Source organism: Amia ocellicauda, chromosome 22 (assembly GCF_036373705.1).
Source record: "Amia ocellicauda isolate fAmiCal2 chromosome 22, fAmiCal2.hap1, whole genome shotgun sequence".
Taxonomy (NCBI): Eukaryota; Metazoa; Chordata; class Actinopteri; order Amiiformes; family Amiidae; genus Amia; species Amia ocellicauda.
Window position 1 is genome coordinate 18,658,837 of NC_089871.1, and position 21,672 is coordinate 18,680,508.

The window sequence follows — 21,672 nt, forward strand, 5'->3', positions numbered from 1 at the left end:
AAATTGAACATGCAACTGCAGTCATAGATCACGTGACATCAGATGATATGATATGCTTAGATTTTCAGAAAGCTTTTAATAAGGTTCCACACCAAACACTGATCCTCAAATTGGAATCTGTAGGCATTCAGGGTAATGTAAGTAGATGGATTATGAACTGGTTGATGTATAGGAAACAGATGGTGTCGATTAAAGGAGTTGCTTCTAAATGTAGTGAGGTTGTTAGTGGAGTTCCACAGGGATCAGTACTAGGGCCTTTGCTTTTTCTAATCTATATTAATGATCTGGACTCTGGGATAGTTAGCAAACTTGTCAAATTTGCAGATACAATCTTGGCAGCACAGGTTATTCAAAGGGACTGTAAAATGCACTAGTTAGACCTCATCTGGAATACTATGTAAAGTTCAGGTTGGGAGATGGGCAGCAATATAAATATTCCTGTTCACAGGGGTCCATTCTAGGATTTTGGGGAGGTGGGGTTTGAGGAGTTTGGGGAGCCTTCTAGATTGTAGAATTTAGAACAAGGGAAGTAATGTTAAGACTGTACAATGCACTAGTTAGAGCTCATCTGGAATACTGTGTGCAGTTCTGGGCACCACACTTCAAGAAAGATATCAGGCAGTTCAGAGGAGAGCAACCAGACTTATTCCAGGTCTGAAGGGAATGTCCTACTGAGGGAACTGAACCTTTTCACCCTTGAACAAAGGAGACTACGTGGGGACTTGATTCAAATCTTCAAAATCATGAAAGGCATCGACCACATCAAACCAGAGGAGCTTTTCCAGATCAGCAGGGACACACTGACCCGGGGACACAAATGGAAATTGGTCTTCAAGGCATTCAAGATGGAAAACAGGAGACACTTCTTAACACAGAGAGTTGTCACAATCTGGAACAAAGTTCCCAGCGATGTGGTTGAAGCTGAAAATTTGTGAGCATTTAAAATCAGACTGGATAGTATCCTTGGATCATTTAGTTATTAATGGACACCAAACGAGCACGATGGGTCGAATGGCCTCATCTCGTTTGTAAACTTTATGTTTTTAAGAAATAGCACAATTCGTTAAGCAGCTAAAGCATCACATAAGGACTTCTGTCCCTCTATGCATTGAAACACTCCTGGCTCAGATTTAAGTCTCCAAGTAGATCTGTGATATTATGCACTTATTGTTTGCATTTCTCTTGACTTTGAAAGAAAAGACTGAACATGGTGATGACAAGCAGTGTTAATGGTAGCCATAAGCGACAATTTACCATGCTATTTCAGCATTAAGTGGGATCTATACATTTAACATGATGCAATTCGCAATGATTAGAGATATAGAGTTTCAGGATTAGTGCTTGGAAGTCAGGATTGTGTTTGTTCTTAACTGGCTGGCAGCTGATTAAACTAATTTTAAAATAATGTATTATAAAAGGGAAAGCATGTTTTTTTTTGTTGTTGTCTTTAATGTAAACCTCTGAGCTACAAAAAAATACAAAAGGTGTTAATTTGAACACAATGTAACTGAGATGACATAGACCCCAGCCTTGGTAGATTATAAATAATTACTTCAATATCTATAACTGTCTAGAAAGAACTTTACCTTTACTTGATAAGCTATTTTCAATGTCCCTTAAGCATTGAATTTCCTTTCAAATGTGCACTTGAGGGTTAGAAACCTACAGTACAAGATGCTTTCAAGCTGCACAAAACCAGGAGCTGCAGAATTACTTTACGACCATTTGTCTGTGGAAAAAATACAATGTTTATGTAAAGAAAGTATTGTTCCTCACTGTGTTCTGTGTCACCCAGTGATCGCAAAGGCTTTTTCACTGTGAAATTAACAGAAAGATATACACTCACCTAAAGGATTATTAGGAACACCATACTAATACTGTGTTTGACCCCCTTTCGCCTTCAGAACTGCCTTAATTCTATGTGGCATTGATTCAACAAGGTGCTGAAAGCATTCTTTAGAAATGTTGGCCCATATTGATAGGATAGCATCTTGCAGTTGATGGAGATTTGTGGGATGCACATCCAGGGCACGAAGCTCCCGTTCCACCACATCCCAAAGATGCTCTATTGGGTTGAGATCTGGTGACTGTGGGGGCCATTTTAGTACAGTGAACTCATTGTCATGTTCAAGAAACCAATTTGAAATGATTCGACCTTTGTGACATGGTGCATTATCCTGCTGGAAGTAGCCATCAGAGGATGAGTACATGGTGGTCATAAAGGGATGGACATGGTCAGAAACAATGCTCAGGTAGGCCGTGGCATTTAAACGATGCCCAATTGGCACTAAGGGGCCTAAAGTGTGCCAAGAAAACATCCCCCACACCATTACACCACCACCACCAGCCTGCACAGTGGTAACAAGGCATGATGCATCCATGTTCTCATTCTGTTTACGCCAAATTCTGACTCTACCATCTGAATGTCTCAACAGAAAATCGAGACTCATCAGACCAGGCAACATTTTTCCAGTCTTCAACTGTCCAATTTTGGTGAGCTTGTGCAAATTGTAGCCTCTTTTTCCTATTTGTAGTGGAGATGAGTGGTACCCGGTGGGGTCTTCTGCTGTTGTAGCCCATCCGCCTCAAGGTTGTACGTGTTGTGGCTTCACAAATGCTTTGCTGCATACCTCGGTTGTAACGAGTGGTTATTTCAGTCAAAGTTGCTCTTCTATCAGCTTGAATCAGTCGGCCCATTCTCCTCTGACCTCTAGCATCAACAAGGCATTTTCGCCCACAGGACTGCCGCATACTGGATGTTTTTCCCTTTTCACACCATTCTTTGTAAACCCTAGAAATGGTTGTGTGTGAAAATCCCAGTAACTGAGCAGATTGTGAAATACTCAGACCGGCCCGTCTGGCACCAACAACCATGCCACGCTCAAAATTGCTTAAATCACCTTTCTTTCCCATTCAGACATTCAGTTTGGAGTTCAGGAGATTGTCTTGACCAGGACCACACCCCTAAATGCATTGAAGCAACTGCCATGTGATTGGTTGATTAGATAATTGCATTAATGAGAAATTGAACAGGTGTTCCTAATAATCCTTTAGGTGAGTGTATATACTTGATGTTTCTGTTCTGAATCATAAGAAATAAAATGCTTTTCTTCCTGCATGGCGATTTTAAATGTAGCCCAGGGACTACAGTTTTAAGTTCGTAACCAGTAGTAACATCATCACATCCTTGCCCATTAACCAATGGTCAAATCCATCTCAGCTGAGCACTGATAGCAAAGAATGGTTGAAAGGGGATGTGCCGTCAAGACCTTACTATTTATTGGGAGATGGCATAAGCTTTAAAACCAACCAATCCAACCATGCTTTACTTCTAGTTTCTCCTTTAAGGGACATGCACTTCTTTAGTATGACACCCAAATGTATTTTCATACTGAAAAAAAAAGTAATTAACTGATTATTTCTCTATTCAGATGATTGGAGGAAAACTGGTCATAGATTAATGATCTCATACTTCTGCTTCTGATCACCCTGTGATTGGTTTTACATGAGGTAGATCATTGGCTCAAGAAGTCATTCTGGATCCAGGACAGATGTGAGCCTTTGCAGATGCTACTGCAGTTTTATATATTAAAGAAGAGACAAGCGGCATGTCTGGTAAGACAATGGAAAGGTATCTGTTTTGGAGTAAACATGTATCTGGAGATTGTACTCTGTCTCTATATGTAAAGTACAGTGACCACAGGGGTCTTGGTAAAATTCTTTACATTGACACTCTCAGTCCTTACCATGGATAAGGATTAGTGTAAAGCACAATTAATCTCATTTCTGATTATAGTTTTGAATTTTAGTTTATCAATCTAAAATTCTAAAATCAATGGTTTAATGTCCAATTCATTTTCAGACCCCTGCACATTTCCACAAACACACTCTCTTTAAAAGTCTGATTTATCCAACTCCTGAACGAAGCAATACATATGTGTAAAGAATGCTGTTAATAGAATGAAACGGCAAACTGAGGAATTGTGAAAGCCTCTTAGAAAACAGCCCTTTGATCAACATCTTCCACTAGCAAAGGATTCCATCTCCCAACAGCATTTAGTAGGCACCTGAAAACTGGGTAATACCTTAGAAGCATACTGTTCATCTTGACTAATTTGAATAAATTCAGATTATTTCTCACTTGACATCCTTGCTTTAGCACAGTTGCCGGTCTTTACTATGTGATGACTTATAAGTGGTTTGTTGCCCAAACCCAACATTTAATGCTTTATACTAAAGAACATTATGCAATTAATTAGTTAATTATTCCTGTGTGCATACACAAAATAAATGACATTGTTTAGGGCTTTGAAGACATGAAACAATCAATTGCATTCTTCAAAAGGAAAACTTTTTTTTTCTGTTTTGTTTCTTTATTTCTTTTTAAAACAAAGAAGAAAACCATTTTATTGTACATAGGATGTAATTTACTACAGTCGTTTAGTGATCAATTCAATGTGGGGCTTGAGTTCAGTGTATTCCTGAGCTCTCCTGGACTTTGACTTCAAAAGCTAATTACTACCTCATAGCCTGAGTCACCCTTCCTGCTGCTCTGCATTCCCCCTCTTTTCTCTGGGCCTGGGTGCTAACTAAGTGTCAATATTTAACCGGCTGTAATTAGAAGCAGGTGAAAATCTAATTTGCTGTCAGAAGAGGAAATGATTACAACATACAGAGCAGTGCAGAAAACCTGTCCCTTGTGACATCAGTCCTCACATCTGATTTAGTATTGTATTGATCCCTGCAGGACAGCAGTACCTTTCAGGGGTCACATACTAACATTTAGGTTATGCATGTCTTCTAGGAGAGGGCAGCACAGTGTTGCGGTGGTTAGTGCTGCTGCTTCACAGCTCCGGGGTCCCGGGTTCGTGTGCCAGCTTGGGGGCCTGTCTGTGTGGTTTTTGCACGTTCTCCCCGTGTCCGTGTGGGTTTTCTCTGGGCACTCTGGTTTCCTCCAACTGTCCAAAGACGGGTTAGGTTGATTGGTCTCTCTAAATTGCTCTGTGTGTGTGTGTGTGTGTGTGTGTGTGTGTTGCCCAGCGATGGACTGGCGACCCATCCTGGGTGTATTCCTACTTTGAACCCTATGCCTGCTGGGATCGGCTCCGGCTTCCCTGTGACTCTCACCAGTATAAGCATTTTCGAAGATGGATGTCTTCTGGGAGTGCTGTCAGGTAATTAAGGCACAGTGCCATGAAAAGCATGTTGTTTTTGTATAAGTGTGAATATTATCATTACTTACTATAGTTTTGTGGCGCATTAAAATGAATTTTAAAATTAGCCCATGGGGACAAAATGTTAATCGTAATGATTCATTATGTATGGGGGGTCATTAAATGGACCCAGTTTCCCATTGCTATTTTCCATCAAAGTAAAAATACATATATATAGGATACAGTATATTATTATACTATTATTGGAAACAACACAAATAAGCAAAGAAAGATGCATGCTTGGATATTCCAAGAAGAAATTGAAAAAATAAGAATGAAAAGTGAGTGACATCATTAATAGTGAAAATGTTAAAATGGCAATGAGCCGGACACATTGTAAGAAGAACAGATCTAAGATGGACAAAGGAAGCTATCAAATTCATCCCAAGAGATTAAAAAATACCTAAAAGAAGAACAAACAAAAGATGGGAAGATGAAATCAGAAGCTTTGCTGGTGGACCTTGAAAAGAGTTGCTGCTAATCAAAAGAAGTGGAAACCTCTTGGGGAGGTCTTCGTCCACCAGTGGATTGATAATGGCTACTTCTGCTGTTGATTATGATATAGGATACCATTATTTATTGTTCATTATGTTTCTCTTGTCAAATGAGATGTAAAATATTCCCATTGTAATTGGAAGAACAGGCTTCATTACTGCATACGTAGGCTTTAAGCGACTAACATTACCTAGAACAGGAAGTCTGCACCAATATATAACAAATAATTGAAACAATGCCTTTAATTATGAACATAACTGCAAAATTGTGCAATTCCTGTCAATTATGAAGATGGATTAAAATCATTGCCATTGGGGGGACTGTGATGTAGGTGTTAGTGTGAGTTGGATCAGTCTCTCTCAGTGCAGCTCCAGCCCAGGTCAGGTCACAGTGCAGATTGGAACATACTGGCAGCCCAGGCCCTGCAGGGAGGGGGTTGTGTTTTCCCCAGGAGCTGGAGGAAATGAAATCTTGTCTTTGCTGTTTTATTAATAGGTGTGAGAAACCCAGCTTGTAGTGCTCTGCAGAAGATCAGAGCACCCAGCTAAATCTGTCTGGAACAAGTAGATGGCAACATGTTTGACAGACAGTGGTATATCTATGCAGTCCAGCTCCTTCCCTGCTGAACACCCGGTAGTATTTACTGGGCCACTCTTTCACAACCAAGTGGGGCTCTGAGGTTTCAGCACAAAAAATGAAGACAGTGAAAGGTAAATTATAGAATGTTTGGTGAGGACCGTGCCCAAACAAAGACGTTTTTAGGCCGAAGTCTTTATAAAAAGTGCAACCACCCTGGAAACATGATAGGCAGGCTGAGGCCCTCTCATTTAATGCTATACTTTTTATAATGGCCATTTAAGATATAGTGAACTTGTAGAGATATTCTAAATCACATAGGAGAAACCAGCCAATCATAGAGCAGTATTGTCAAACATTCCAATACCTCTTACCTTTTGTATAATACATGTCATCTTTTCATCAATGTGTCTGCCCTCAAATTCCCTGCACTTTAGCTGCTCAATTGGGACATACCAATAACCCAATCCCTTAGCAGTGGACAGATAGTAGGGTTCAATTCATGTACAAGCTGAATGCACATACAGGTTAATTGAAAGTTGCCCACTCCTTGGTGTGTATATGTGGGTGTGGGTGTGTGTGTGTGGGGGGTGGCAGGGGGGGCAGCTCTTTTAACCCTGATTGATTTGCAGGAATAAAACATGCCCACCTGAGTCAGCCCCTACACTGTCTTCATTCCTGACAGAAGCGGGGCAGTCAGACAGCAGCGCTAATGATCCCCGACATGCTCACACATTAATTGCCTTGTTATGTCTCAGTGACATTTTTATAGTTCTTTGAAAAAACTTGTTCAATTAGACTAGGGTTTCCCTGACCAGAAGTCCCTGGTTTGAATGAGCGAGCTGGTATATCTGAATGATTTCTTTGTTCTCTCATTGTAGGTGCTTCAATTAGGTGCAAGGGTTCTTCTTGATCTGTAGCTTCTCTGTGGTATTCAAAGATGTGGTAGTTTTAAATGTCAGTTTTACATCATTAAAAATACTCTACCTTATGCAAAGTTACAAATCCTGCTTTTGAATGCTCTTGAGATTCAAACCTAGGTTACTGTCTTTCTTCTACTGAGCATTAGAATGTTACTGAAGTGAATGTATCCAGGACACTTCAATGAAGTTCATTGTGACCCTGGAGATGCATTTCATGGCTTTAATTGGTTATTCCAACCAACCACATGCATGTAAATGGATTAAGGGAGTAACCGCATTCTTGTTCTTGTCACATCACAATTCTGCATATTACTGCCATTGTGCTGAGAGTGACTGTGATCATTAACAGATACTTATGTCTGAACTACTATAACAAGCAGAAATATTTTAACGGGTCAAGACGTCTTTTCACCAATATATGATGTAGGGTTTTGGGGCTTGATTGATAATAGAGTTTCTTAAGTATTGCATTGCCTGCATTTTATTCCAATAGAGCTTCACCCAGTCTTATAATTCTGTTTGGGTTGATGGCTTTTTCCAAGGCGGATCACATTTAATAACATTGTGCCTTATAAAAAATCTAAGGGAAGTAGAATGTAAAATATTATCAATCTAAATCTTATAACCAAACCTTTTTGAAAGAGACTCTTTAGTTGTCTTCAGGTGGAAAACTGTTATAAATTCTTGTTGAGCAAATGAAGCCATCAGTTAGCATCAGTTAGTCATCACTTGAAACAAAAAGCAATTGAAACATAGGGAAGTGGTTCTGAACCCTGCTCCCCGGGGACCCACTGTCCTGCTTGTATCAATTACAATTAATCGTACCTTTCACTGCAGTAATAATTTGGGTAATCTGAGTTTTTTCATTCATTTAAACAGTTGAGGAAATTTAAAAAACAATAAGGTAATTGAATTCTAAAACAAAACAAAAAAGAATCTAAAAAAGTTTTTTTTATTTTTATTTTCAGTTAAGGTTTCAAGTAAGTAACTGAGAGATCAGTTGAAACAAAAATCAGCAGCACCGTCGGGACCCAGAACCAGGACTGAGAACCACTGGTTTACATCAATCTGCTATTAAATCTTTATTTAACACTTATATTAACGGAAGATGCCTTTCTACTTGTTGCTAGACCTATATATTGACTGAAGACAAATTATCGTATTTGCAGCAGGCAATGTAAAATCTAAGAATCACATATCACGACCTAATAGTTGTAAATACTTATTTAACCCTCAAAGCCTAAATCTTATATTCTTTGCAAATTATGATGTCGTGCAAAATTGCTTAATATTGAATTTAAATAGTATGGATATTGACACGAAATTGCTATGCTTCCCTCCAAACCTGTACATTCACTTTCTTACAAAAAAACCAAGATAAATATTTAGGGAATTAACCCGTAATAGTGCTGCTTTGTTCTCCTCGGTCATGAATCGTTGATAGACAAACGCGATTTTGTGACTTTAAGTCCATCATGAATTGGTTTAAAGGAAAAAGAAAACCCTAGGTCCACGTGTCAGCCTCGGGAAGTTGGAAGACCAAACATGGGCTGCGTCTGACGAGATATATAAATAAATAAATAAATAAATAACATGAAATCAATAATCCAATCACATCTTTGGGGATTGGGGTATTAATATTGCAACAGCTGATGTCAGCACAGTATATAAAAGGAACTCCGCTGTAGTACTCAGAAGGATACCAAGACGTCAAAGCATCCCTCTCTAAAGCGCTCCTCTGCACCGTTTCAGCACCATGGTCAGCAGCCGCCTGTTCCTCGTCAGTTTTACCTGCTCCGTCCTCCTCCTGCTGGTCTACTGTGACGACTCGCTGGAAACCCGCTCAGTCGACAACGCCAACAAAAGCCAAGAGGAGAAAGAACTGGTAAGTCTCTCTCAATGGCCATCTTATATGTGCCTTTTAATTGTTTCGTTGTAGTCATCCTAAACTTGACATCTACTACCTCACACTTGTAGCGTGTTTCAGATGTCCTGTTTTCAACTGGCAATGTTAATTATAGTGCTTATCATTACAACGGCACAATATTAAAACTATGTAATGATTTTTCACTTAATTGTCAGCCAATTTTCTTCAAGACATTCATCCATTGTATTAAACATCAGACTTATGCGTGGTGGACTAGTTTCTTCTACTGGAGAACTGAACTACATTTAAGTCGGTCTTTCTGTATTCAGACTTTAGAGATGCATGTTTGTTTGATTTGATTTTTGTGTTTTAATTTGTTTTGAACAATATGTATGTACCTGGAGATTTAACTAAATGCAGTTGTCCCTCAGCCGCAACGATCGTAGTGCAGACGATCAAGAAACAAATAACTCGCACAAATTAGAGATTTACTAAATAAGGACTAATCTACAGTATTTTATGTGGATTGAATACTCGAATTACTCTATGTGTCTAAGTGTGTCTAAGTCTTTAAAACTAGTATATTTTCAATGTGTATATGAATATTGCACTCCTTCAACACCACTAACAGAATACATTTTAATAGTTCCATGCATCCATTAAAGTAAACCTAAAGAGCAACACCTGAAACTAAACTTAATTCTTAGTAAACTTCCAAACATCAGAAACATCAGGTGCTACAAAAGTAAACCTCTGGTTTGAGGTGGTATATTATTTCGATAAACACCATACAACAAGTAGTGAAAGAATATCGTTAAAATAGTAATGAGGTATTATGCACAGAGGTACTTCTGGATTTTGCATTTGTTTTTATAGGACACGTTTTAATACAGACCGCGCCTCTCTTTTGATTCACTCATAGATCGAAGCTCTTCAAGAGGTCCTGGAAAAGCTCAAGAGCAAGAGGATGCCGGCATCGGAAAAGAAAATGGGCTGGGTTCCCTCGGTAAAAAACCCGTCATTTATATCCAGTTCTCAATCTGTCCTTAAGCTCATTCTCAGCATTCTTCAGTTCACCAGTTCACTTGTGCATGGTTTATCCACTTGCTGATGGTTAATCGTTGAATTGTGTTTCTCCCATAACCATCACTTCAAGGATTCAAGTGTGTGGTTTGTCAACTTGTTGAACTTTAAAAATAGGAAAACGTTACATAAAACTTGAAAAACACTTTTGTTCTTAATTTGTCCATTTTGCTGTGCTGAATATCGCACCTATTTCCATGATATATAGCATGATGACAGATTAAATTATAAATCTAACGTAGCGTATTTTTTACTTTAACATTTAACATTAACATTGTATTTGGTTTTGACATTATTATTATTATTATTATTATTATTATTATTATTATTATTATTATTATCCAGTGTGACGCAGGAGAGCAGTGTGCTGTGCGGAAAGGCGCCAGGATCGGGAGACTGTGCAACTGTCCAAGAGGGACATCCTGCAACTTTTACATCCTGAAGTGTTTGTAGAGACTGTTTCTAGGCGGGGGGCTGAGAGGAGGACAGTGGACTGGAAAACCTCGATGGAGACGCCGTGTCGCGACAGGGAAGGGGATCCAAACCACTTCAAGAACATATATATATATATATATATATATATATATATATATATATATATATATATATATATATTCCTTATCTTCCCTGCAACTCGACTCATCTGTTAGAAACTTTGTTTGTTATATTTTATTCTGTATGAAAGGAGTTTCAAGACACATGAATAAATAATTTTTAAAAACTGAGACGTCCTCTTGCATTTCTGAACTGCAGGGCGTTGAGTGGAGATTTTGTTAGAGGGTTTGAAATGCTTCTGAGTAAACATCTCCAATCCGTTAACTTTTACTGGAGATACGTGTCCGATGCAATAATTCACATTTCAGAACAAAATACCCTGATCATCTCCAGCACTAGGTTTACAATCTATGTTGTGAAGTCTGCATTTGTCACTATGACCACAATGTATTACTCTCATGTGCATTATGCGAACCATAACTAAAGTAGCTCTTACTCATTACAAGAAATTAGAAAGAAAAATATATCTGACTGAGAGCATTGTATAAAAATGCATTATTTAATGCGTGCATGTATTTCTTTCGTTATAATAGCATATATTTTATTTAGACATTCATTTTAAAAGTAGATTTAGCCTTATACAATGACCTACATAATGTTATCCGAGTACCTGCACATTCATTTTGTTTTCTGTCACACGCAAAATACACACAGCCTATACGATCGATGTATAATGTAGGCCTATATAAACTCATATAAACTGTCTTATTCTGTGCGTGGTAGATGATTTATTGGATTATAAACGTGCATATCATCATACATTTATCTGTGTATAGTAGATATGAAATCTGAAGTGAATTATGAAGTATATCCTATATCTTCTTAGTCCTTTCCGTTTTTGTATAGTGCGTGCTGGAAAACGATATTTTTGAATGATACATTTGAATTAGTATGTAGTCATTTTGGCAAACTGAGGACAAGGTGTCAATACTGCCTTGTATAGTAACTCAGATTGTCAGAGATGAAAGCTGAGACCAGAACTATGTGTTCCTTTTGATGTGTTGCAATGTATAATATGAAAATATTTGATTTGAACTGGATCCTCCTTGCTCCAAACTCCCAACAAGCTACCAGGAGACCCTGGGAGGGCGAAACTAACAGCGCTGGAGAAAGAGCATTATGAGAGCAACTCTGATCATTAAAACCCCTCGAATTTAAATAAAACCAAAACCAAAAATACCGGTTAATAACGAAATCTGAAGGATATCCCTTTTGTGTTTGTAAGATGTTAAAAAGCGAGGTTGGGGCTTGAATCAGTCTGATCACCCCACCACCACCACCACCAACACTAACACCACCAACACTAACACCACCACCACACACAGGCTACAAAAAGGTCAAACGTTCAGTTGGTATCTGTCTTTTCTGCAGAACATAAATGTCATGAAAAGAGAGTGGCGGACAGTTTCAGATTAAAAAGCATAAGCATGAAGAATAAATATGTTTTTCCACCACCCGTCTCGATCTCTCGCTCTCTTTCGCTCTCTGTATGTTTATATATACATACTTTGTAATATGTAGTATATTATTATACTAAACTTGGAACTGCGGTTTATTATAACTTAATTCAATCAACACATATTGCTATGCATAGACAAAAGGACCGTGCTTACTTTCTTAGGACGCAATGCGCATTTTACTGTTACTGTTTCCATTACAGCACAGCACTCCCTGCTGCATAACTGCCTCGTCGAGCGAAATAGTAACCTCTCGACGCCACTAGGGGGAGATAAACACCAGGAAAATGAGCTAAGCTCCTCGGTGGTCAGCTGTGGTGGATGAAAACCATTGTGATTTCTCCTTGAGTTATTATAGTGTACCATCATGGCCGAATGAGTCAGGAGAATGCACGATATCCATCGTCTAATTTCCTCTGACACAGAAATATCAGACTTGGAAAATATTTTCAATTTGACCTTTCACATTATTAACACATCCGATAGAACTTCGAGGCAAACATCTTTAAATGCATCTAATTAGCTAGTTAGCTATGTGTATGTGCAAATAAGTCAAAACTGCATGTTGGCCCTTTTTTTGATAAAACTGAAAAAGTGACATTGTGAAAGTGCGACCGACCCCTCAGTGTCTAATTATAGAGGGATAAACTGAAAGAATGGAACAGGCACTTCATATTCTGTGCTATCCCTTTATTATTATTATTATTATTATTATTATTATTATTATTATTATTATTATTATTATAAATACACTGGGACTTTGTAAGTAGGTTATATTCACACAAGTTGTTAATATTAAAGAAGCCATAGTAAACAGTTATCACACCTTTCAAACGTATCAAGGAAATGTGTTACTACAGTGTTTGTGTCCTGTTCCTGGACTCTGACTTCTGTATTTCATTCAAATTATTCACCCTTTAATTTAGCTTTTTACCCCTCAGATTACTTTTTTCTACTTTCTTTCTGTCCTCAGCCCTAGCCAACAGAATAGTTCAATAAGGGTTTTGTGGCCAAGACACTGAGCGGAAAGAATTATGCTCATTTTGTTTAGTAAACGGTTGCTCTCTTGAAAATGCACATATATTGGTGGCAATTAATATTGTTTTAAAACTTTTACATTATACGCACTTCTAATTCTTCATGGGATCATGAAGTCTTTGAGTTCTGGAACTTTATTGCCATTTTTTTGTTTAAAGGTATTATCAAACAAATGATACAATTAAAGCCTAAGTGATCAGATGAAACAGGGACCCACCCCCACCACCAGGACTGGATAACCATGCGAAATATTAAATGTTTCTAGTGACAGTGTTTCTAAGCACAGAGCACTAACTGAACTGATATGAAAATATCCTCCCCCGTCAAAAACAATAACACACTATCCTTGAACTCAAATGGCGCGCTGTTCCTTTAAGACTTTGCTACGCTGTGATTGGCCACGTCCAGCAGCACAGCCTCGTGGCCGGCCCGTCTTATAAATAGGGATGTTTCATGGTGACGTCACTAGGCGAACTTCCCAACATGGCGTCGGAGCAGGCAGGAGAGATGGAAGCAGCGGACGCCCATCTCAGAGCGTCTCACCCCGGCTTTAGCGATGAGAAATACTCCCTGCTCGTTATCGTGGGAGAGCACAGCCGCGCAGGCCTGGTGGAATACGTAGTTTCGGAAATAGAAAGAGGTGAGATTTTTCTTCATGTGTGCTGCTGTTCCTCTATTGAAACCGGTTGATAGAGCTCGCCGTTTTCCAGCGAGGGACAGTGTATTTATGATTCAAACGCACATTTTGAGTACCCCCCCACCCCTTACACGTTATTTTTGGATGAAGGCCGAGCGAAAATTGGACAAGAAAATTGGCAGCAGCGGACACATGTTTAATATACTAAAGATGGGGATGGAAAAAGGGATGGGAAGGAGGGGATTGTGCCTGCCGCCCGCGATGGGGTTTGGCACCGTGTTTGCACGTTGCGTGTCTTCAGTGTGCGCCGCGGATTGAGATCTTCAGTATAATGACCAACTGCGCAAGAAAACGGTGTCCCTTGAAATGCCTGCTGCACGATTTGGGAAGATTAAAGGATAATGATGCTTGTTTCAGTCTTGACTTTGCAAGTTGTGTTGGCGGACTGTGATCGTGGATTATATATATATATATATATATATATATATATGTGTGTGTGTGTGTATGTATGTGTATGTATATATATATATATATATGTGTATATATATGTGTATGTGTGTGTGTGTGTGTGTGTGTGTGTGTATATATATATATATATATATATATATATATATATATATATATATATATATATATATATATATATGTGTATATATGTATGTATATGTGTATATATGTATGTATAAAAAAACACCTTCTTTTTCACTAGTGTTTCGCATTGCCCCTCTGTATGTGTTGCGTATGGACCGGGTGTTGTCTAGTGACGTCTCGTAGAAACCGCCTGTCGGAAATTTGAGAAGGGAAAAAAAAACCTGTCTGTGTTGGCCCCTCGGTGACAATTAATTTGTATGTAACCCATCGTGGTCACAGCCCACTTGATTCATATGTATTTATTTGAAGGATTTTCAATGGCAAATTCAAAACCACCCCCTCTAAAGCAACGATCGATATTGTGAAAAGGACAGCGTGTGTAATTCCTCAGTCACTTAAGTACGCTGGTAATAGGCTTTAAGACTCACCAGTCGTCTCTCGGGACAGCTATACGATGAGATGAGACTGACATATATAAGGTCTCCGTCGTCCAAGGAAAGCCGCATTATTTCACGGCGTGCGTGGCTTTTGTCTGCGGTGTGTGTTGTAGTCCCCGGCACTTCGCTTTACGCCGTGTGTGTTTACATTGAGCACAGCGCAGCAGCCACTACCGCACCCATTACCTACCATACATTCACATGCACAACAATCTGACAATCAGGACATGAATCTGTACAACCCTTCTTTATTAACCCAACTACCAAATGGAAATCTGTTATATGTAGTCTACGTGGAATTATCCGAAGACCCCCTACATCCCCCAGTCCACAGATGTAGTATTAGCACATGTATTTTTATTCGTAGCCTCTGTGCATCGATCTATGTCAGCTTCAATAAATAGGAGTAATTTTAAACATGCCACTATATGTAATCGTAAAGCATTTGCTATTCCTTCCGTTGGTAAATATTATATTGACGTACTCTGTAAACTGTATAAGATTCAGTAATGGATTTAGTTAGACAAAGTTCACATGAGGCAGTATCTTATGCATATAGCCCTTGCCACAAATGTACATGATCTTGAATGTCCTAGTTAGCTTATAAAACACCTCTGAATGTAGTAGTTACTAGAATAAGGAATCCGACGTTTGCATACATGTCGGCTAGGGGCCTTGGATATCTGCATGTGTTTTTTTTCTGAACAGGTTTTTCAGTTTGATAGGTTTGATTTGCATTCATTAACACGTGGATTGCTGTATGCGTTCTCTACATTTGATCACTTTTCAATTCAGGCACATAGCCCTTGATTTAATCACTTGCTTGTATGTAATGAATTGAACTCCACCGCTATCGGGATGCTGGTTGGTATAAAGAAGTTGGGAACGATTTCAAAGCTGAGCTGTTGGCATGGACATAGATCGGTTTCAGACAGGGTTCTTGCTGTAAATGCCTCAGGGATTTTCTCTAAACATAGCTTCCCCCATGTCCAACTCCAGCCGTCTTTCTTCCGAATGGCACAGGCACCTAGTTGTGCTGCTCTTCTGACCGATTGTGCCATTTATTTTAAATTAGGTTTCTGGTTCCATCTGAAATAAATTCCCTAAGCTTAATCTAATTAGCAGAAGCATTAAACACGTGATGTCTGCTTAATTGCCAGTTTTTGCAGTTGGTATCCCAACCTGCTTTCGGTCCTCATGAATGTTTAATATATAGGAAGGCATTTTAGGAATGTGCTCAATGGTCCTGTAAATGGAAATTATGATTTGTATTCTTAATCATTGTTGGATTGAGAGAGAGAACCCTTACCAGATGTTCATGGTTTTCAAATGAATTTTTGAACAATGCAAAAAGGAGAAGAACAAAGCTTTGATTCTGGCCCCTGATCAGTGATCCCCTGCACCCTGCTGAGATATAGAAGAGATTGCATGCTGGTATGGAACTGCTGCTATTTGGTTTTAATGCTTATGAAATTGGCAGTTGAAGATCTTTAAGCAACACCTCCTAGCTAATAATAATGAATATCCAGTAATGTTTTTTGTCTTTTTTGCTTTTGTCAAGCCAATGCTTGCCACTCCAGGGGCTGTCTAACATAAAAATCTTCATTTCATCCTCACAGGCCCATGATAGCCACACATTCATTAAATGGTTTCTTTCTAATGCCTTACTGTCTAGTTAAAATCAAGGCAGGTTTCTGTAATGGTGCAGAATCTTTGCCCCTCTGTTCCAAACTGCATTTGTGCAATTAGATGCTTTCCTTCCTTCATTTGTGGTTATAATGTTTTTCTTTGTCTTAAGTACTTTAATACTAATCGGTTAATCATAGGCAAAGTACATGACCTCTAAAATGCACCAGATCGATAGCCTGGAACTTATAAAGTTTGCCTTGTCAAGCAACCTTTGTGTTAAGCGAAGTTGAGGTGACATGAAACGCTGCTGTTAGCCACTGTTACTCATTGTTTCTTGAGATTCAGCCCTTTCCCTGAAGCCCCTTTGAGCGTGATCATGTTGTGATTAATCCCACAATGTCCAGGGAACTAAATCAGAACTGTGCTGTTGCTGCAACTTTAGAGTTTTGGGTTGGATTGGCACTCTCAGGTGTTTGTTACCTATGGCAGGTCAGAGCCAAGAGAAGGCATTACGATAATAAGGGGAACTCCAACATTTCTTGATTGTTAACTGTACATTTAGTTTTAAATATGGCAATGCTGAAAATAGTCTACAGTGAATGGAAAACCATGATTTATGAATGCATAGGCGGCTGCCATTTTCTCTCTAGCTGACAATCGGTGATGTCAGCACGGCCGCAAAGTGCGTTGAGGCTGGGTGTCTGTCTGACACTGACAGCTGCTGGAGCACCGGCACTCAGCGTCAGTGTTAGGAACATGCCACACTGTATGGCTTTTGCCTGTACACAACACAGTGGATGCAAAAGTGATTATGAGGAGGAAGTAAAATTTATTCCCCTTCCCAAAAGTTTGCCATCTTGCCGGTCAGTGGGCTGACAACATGGGTACTGAAATTGGACAGATCAGCATTTCTTGATTGCATTCAGATGGATAAAAGACCGTTAATACACATTGACAAGTAAATTTTTGGGAATACAGAAGAAAATGTGCCTTCTGGCGTTTTATTTAGGCTTTTCAGCAAACATGCATTAAACCGAGAAAGAAAACGAAATATCCTAATAACTAAAAAAAAAAAAACGACGCTTCCTGGTTGCAATGGATGCGGTGATTGCTTTTCTGCAAACAGAAGAAAGATCTAAATAAGAAGATACTTTTCATCCATTTAATTTACATCCTACATAGAGCTATAACATGGGGGAAATAAAAGACAACATAATGCCAGCTAAAATGCATATTGTCAACCAATTTCCCATAAAACAAAGCTGTTCTCTCACACACACGCATTCAAAGTTTGAAGTGCTTTATTGTAACTAAAAACAAGTATTTCCAGTGCTATAATTTAAATGTAATTTAATTCAAACTTTGTCTTTGTTTGCAAAACATTAGTGTTTTACAAGGTTTTGAATATTGCTATAGGCTACCTGTTCTGCTATATATTGCATACAAATTAATGAACAAATTATTTTAATATACATGTAGTCTGTGTTTACGGACAGGTGACAAATTAATTGGGCCACCACGAGACGCCGCAACAGATTTAGTGGGCCTAAGCACAGATTCTACGAGTCTCTGGACTCAACTGGAGGGATGGAACACCATTCTTCCAAAAGATATTCACTCATTTGGTGTTTTGATGATAGGGGTGGAGAGCACTGTCTATAACACTTTGGTCCAAAATCTCTCATAGGTGTTCAATTGGATTGAGATCTGGTGACTGCGAAGGCCATAACATATGATTCACATAATTTTCATACTCCTCAAACCATTCAGTGACCCCCTCATGCCCTGTTGTTGGGGGCATTGTCATCCTAGGAGACCTCTCCCATCAGGATAGAAATGTTCCATCATAGGATAAGTGATCACTTGTAATGATTTGCAGTGACCCTTCCCTCGAAGGGGACAACTGTACCGAAACTCCCACAGCTTAATGGAGCCTCCGGACTCCCTCACTGTAGGGGGTGAAGCGGTCAGTCCTGTACCGTTCTCTTGATGTCACCACACATGCACTCACCCACTTGTAAAGAACATTAGCCAGTTGAGCAGTCTTTGTGACTGAAGCTCCTGCAATTCATGCCCCAATAATGACCCCTCTTTCAAAGTCACTTAGATCCTTTCCTCTTGCTCTCTTGATCCAAAATCGAGGTAAACTGGGCCTGCTCAGCATTTTTATACATGCCACAGAGCATGATAGGATGTTAATTGCTTAATTGCATCATGCAGTACACCTGTTTGGAGGCATCTGCATTAGTTATGTTCCTCATTTATTCAAGTTTTTCCTTTCCTTTGGCTACATATGTATAGCCTACTAAATAAACATAATGGTTAGAGATGTAAATAATATTCAACTATAATAAACATTTATTTTGTGTGATTTTCCCCCCCAGTGTTAATTTTTTATTTAATCTATGATGTCGTTGCTGTTTAACACATGTAAAATAAACTACTCTATTCAGATATTTAAAGTTGTATACATATTTTCCCTGGTTTCTCTCTGGGATGAACAGAGATGCTGTCGCTGCAGGAATCTAATAAGTGTGTGCAAAGACAATCCCTCCCTGAGTCACGGCAGAGCATTTTAAACTTCGCCTACTGATCAAAAGGTTAAAACCTGATATGTTTGCTAGGCCCTGATTTTGAAATTATATTAATAATATATCATTCACTTAAATCTGCTTATCGGTTTATCCAAACACATGTACCGTTTCTTAATACTTTTTGCCTTGTAGACACCAGGCTGAAGGCATTCCGCACCGTAACTACGTCAAGTTTGTACATAACCTTGTTCTGAAATCCAAAAAGGCGCAGCCCACAGGGAGAAAAAGTGAGCCAAAACGCTTTTGTGAATTTAAAATGGAACATATCCTGGGTCAGATGCCTAGTAGTATGTAATTGTAATATATAGAGTTAACAGAATTAAGATAAAACAAATTGGGGTGCAGTCCCTCTTTAATGCTTCATGATACATTATAATGGCACATTAAACTTATTCTACACTATGACCACATCTATGAAGCTGTAGATAAATGCTGGATTGTTTTAGTTCTAGTAACAGGGGAGCGGAAATAATGGGACCAATTTAAGAAAGTGTGGCATTTCGGCTTTATAACACTCAATTGTAAATCCTTACAGTATTTAAAGTTTCTGACACTAATCTTAAATCTAATGTTTGTGAAAAGTTATAAGCTGGTGTATTGGGTTTCAACAGAAATAAGTTAGATATTCATTAAAGGTTTTGTTTGTCCAGCATTCAACTGTGACCAGCAAAAGAAACCAAAAACAATTAATTCCAAAAGTGTTATTTTTTTTTTCCCCCAGCTCTAGAAAGCTAACTAATATCCTAAGAGATTGATTGCTTATGTATATGAGGGAATAAACACTCTCCTCATGGCAGTTAAAAAGCAAAATTGTCACACCTGTGTCTGCAGCATAGCACCTTGCTAAAGGACTGTTGCTATGGAATTGAGTTGTGAGAATTATTTTAGGGATGCGTTCAGAGCCTTTTGCTTTCATATTGATAGCTTTTAAATGATCGGACATAAAATGGCGGCTGGTCCAGGCCAAATTATGCAATTAATTGACGGTGTATGAATGCAGTTTAGCAGAATTCCTGAGCTGTTGGTTTCTGATTCCCAAGGATTTACAGTTTGTGCTGAGCTTGTAGTCTTCATGGAGTATCAGGTTGTAGTGCATCTTACAGACAATTCAGGACAAGACAGTGTCAGATTAAAGTAATGGATCTCTAAAAAAGCACATTTTAATTACCTCTTGAAAGGAAATTCTTCAGCAGGAAGGTACTACATTTAGTCATGCCATGGTATAGACTTTAATGTAGGAAAAGTGCTGACTACTGTATTTGCAGTTATATTATAGGAAGCATGTGGGGTGCTCGGTTCCCTTTTCAAGTTACTAATCCTAGTCTACCGCCATGTGTTCTCTGCCTGTGTTTATTCCAGTTTGTCGTCTTCACTCGAGCCTAAATAGCAGAAGTGGATCTGCTTTCTCCCATTGTTCTGCTTCCTGTCACACGTATCCCATTATGCGTTTTGTTTTTGATCAGATTGGTTCTGCAGGGATAGTAAGCATGCTAGGCAAAGTTTACAAATGAGATGAGGCCATTTGACCCATCATGCTTGTTTGGTTGATCCAAGGATATTATCAGTCTATTTTTAAATGTTCCCAAATTTTCAGCTTCAACAGCATCGCTGGGGAGGTTGTTCCAGATTGTGACGCCTCTCTGTGTGAAGAAGTGTCCCCTGTTTTCCATCTTGAATGCCTTGAAGCCCAATTTCCATTTGTGTCCCCGGGTTTGTGTGTCCCTACTGATCTGGAAAAGCTCCTCTGGTTTGATGTGGTCGATGCCTTTCATTATTTTGAAGACTTGAATCAAGTCCCCACGTAGTCTCCTCTGTTCCAGGGGTTCCCTCAGTCTCTCAGTAGGACATTCCCTTCAGACCTGGAATAAGTCTGGTTGCTCTCCTCTGAACTGCCTCTAGAGCAGCGATATCTTTCTTGAAGTGTGGAGCCCAGAACTGTACACAGTATCCAGATGAGCTCTAGCTAGTGCATTGTACAGTCTGAACATTACTGTGCTCGTTTTAAATTCTAAACTCTAGAAGACTCCCCTCAACCCCCTCTTCCCCAAACTCCTAGAATGGACCCCTGTGAACAGGAATATTTATATTGCTGCCCATCTCCCAACTGTAATCCTGATTATTATTTATATATTTTTCCCTGTTAGGCAGCCTGTTGCTTGGCAGGTAACATCCTATGATGTGTTTTGTGTTTCTAAATGAAAGGCATTAACATAGGGTGTGGCTGGCTGCTGTCTTTGATGGGAGTATGAAAATGTAGTCTGCGCTTAGGGGCATAAATAATACACACTATTTACTTCAGCATGCTTTAAACCAGGGCTGTGCTCACTGGGAATTAAACTGCCTCCGATGTTTTCAATTGAGCTCGTCTGTCAAATACTAGCTAATCCTGACTATGGAAGAAAGATAAAGGGGGAACAGGCTGGAAGTACACCACATTACCTGGTGTCAGTGGTGCAGTCGAAGACATTTATGGCATGATTTTACAAATCCATCACTGGAGCTCAGAACCAAAGCTGCCATTACCAGAATACCACGGACACTCAAGCAGCTTGTTGGTTGAATTGCATGTATAGTAAT

General features: G+C 39.1%; 3 protein-coding genes across 4 annotated transcripts in view; all 3 read left to right on the plus strand.

Annotated features, from left to right (window-relative positions):
* fcho1 (FCH and mu domain containing endocytic adaptor 1) overlaps nucleotides 1–21,672 on the plus strand; it is a 183,852-nt gene that overhangs the window by 12,033 nt on the left and 150,147 nt on the right. The window lies entirely within an intron of this gene.
* LOC136717916 (cocaine- and amphetamine-regulated transcript protein) lies at nucleotides 3,276–10,857 on the plus strand. 2 transcript variants are annotated; one of them, XM_066695490.1, is made up of 4 exons: nucleotides 3,276–3,615; nucleotides 8,960–9,092; nucleotides 9,997–10,080; nucleotides 10,503–10,857. In XM_066695490.1, exons 2-4 carry the CDS (start codon nucleotides 8,964–8,966, stop codon nucleotides 10,608–10,610), a joined length of 321 nt encoding a protein of 106 aa, XP_066551587.1. In that variant the 5' UTR covers nucleotides 3,276–3,615; nucleotides 8,960–8,963; the 3' UTR covers nucleotides 10,611–10,857. The 2 variants fall into 2 exon arrangements, with proteins under 2 accessions (XP_066551587.1, XP_066551586.1); XM_066695489.1 differs by lacking the exon at nucleotides 3,276–3,615 and having other exon boundaries at nucleotides 8,839–9,092.
* map1sa (microtubule-associated protein 1Sa) overlaps nucleotides 13,684–21,672 on the plus strand; it is a 59,798-nt gene continuing 51,809 nt past the window's right edge. Inside the window, exon 1 of the mRNA XM_066696134.1 lies at nucleotides 13,684–13,847. Coding sequence (XP_066552231.1) covers nucleotides 13,691–13,847 — 157 coding nt within the window. The 5' untranslated portion in view covers nucleotides 13,684–13,690. The remainder of the gene's footprint in view (nucleotides 13,848–21,672) is intronic.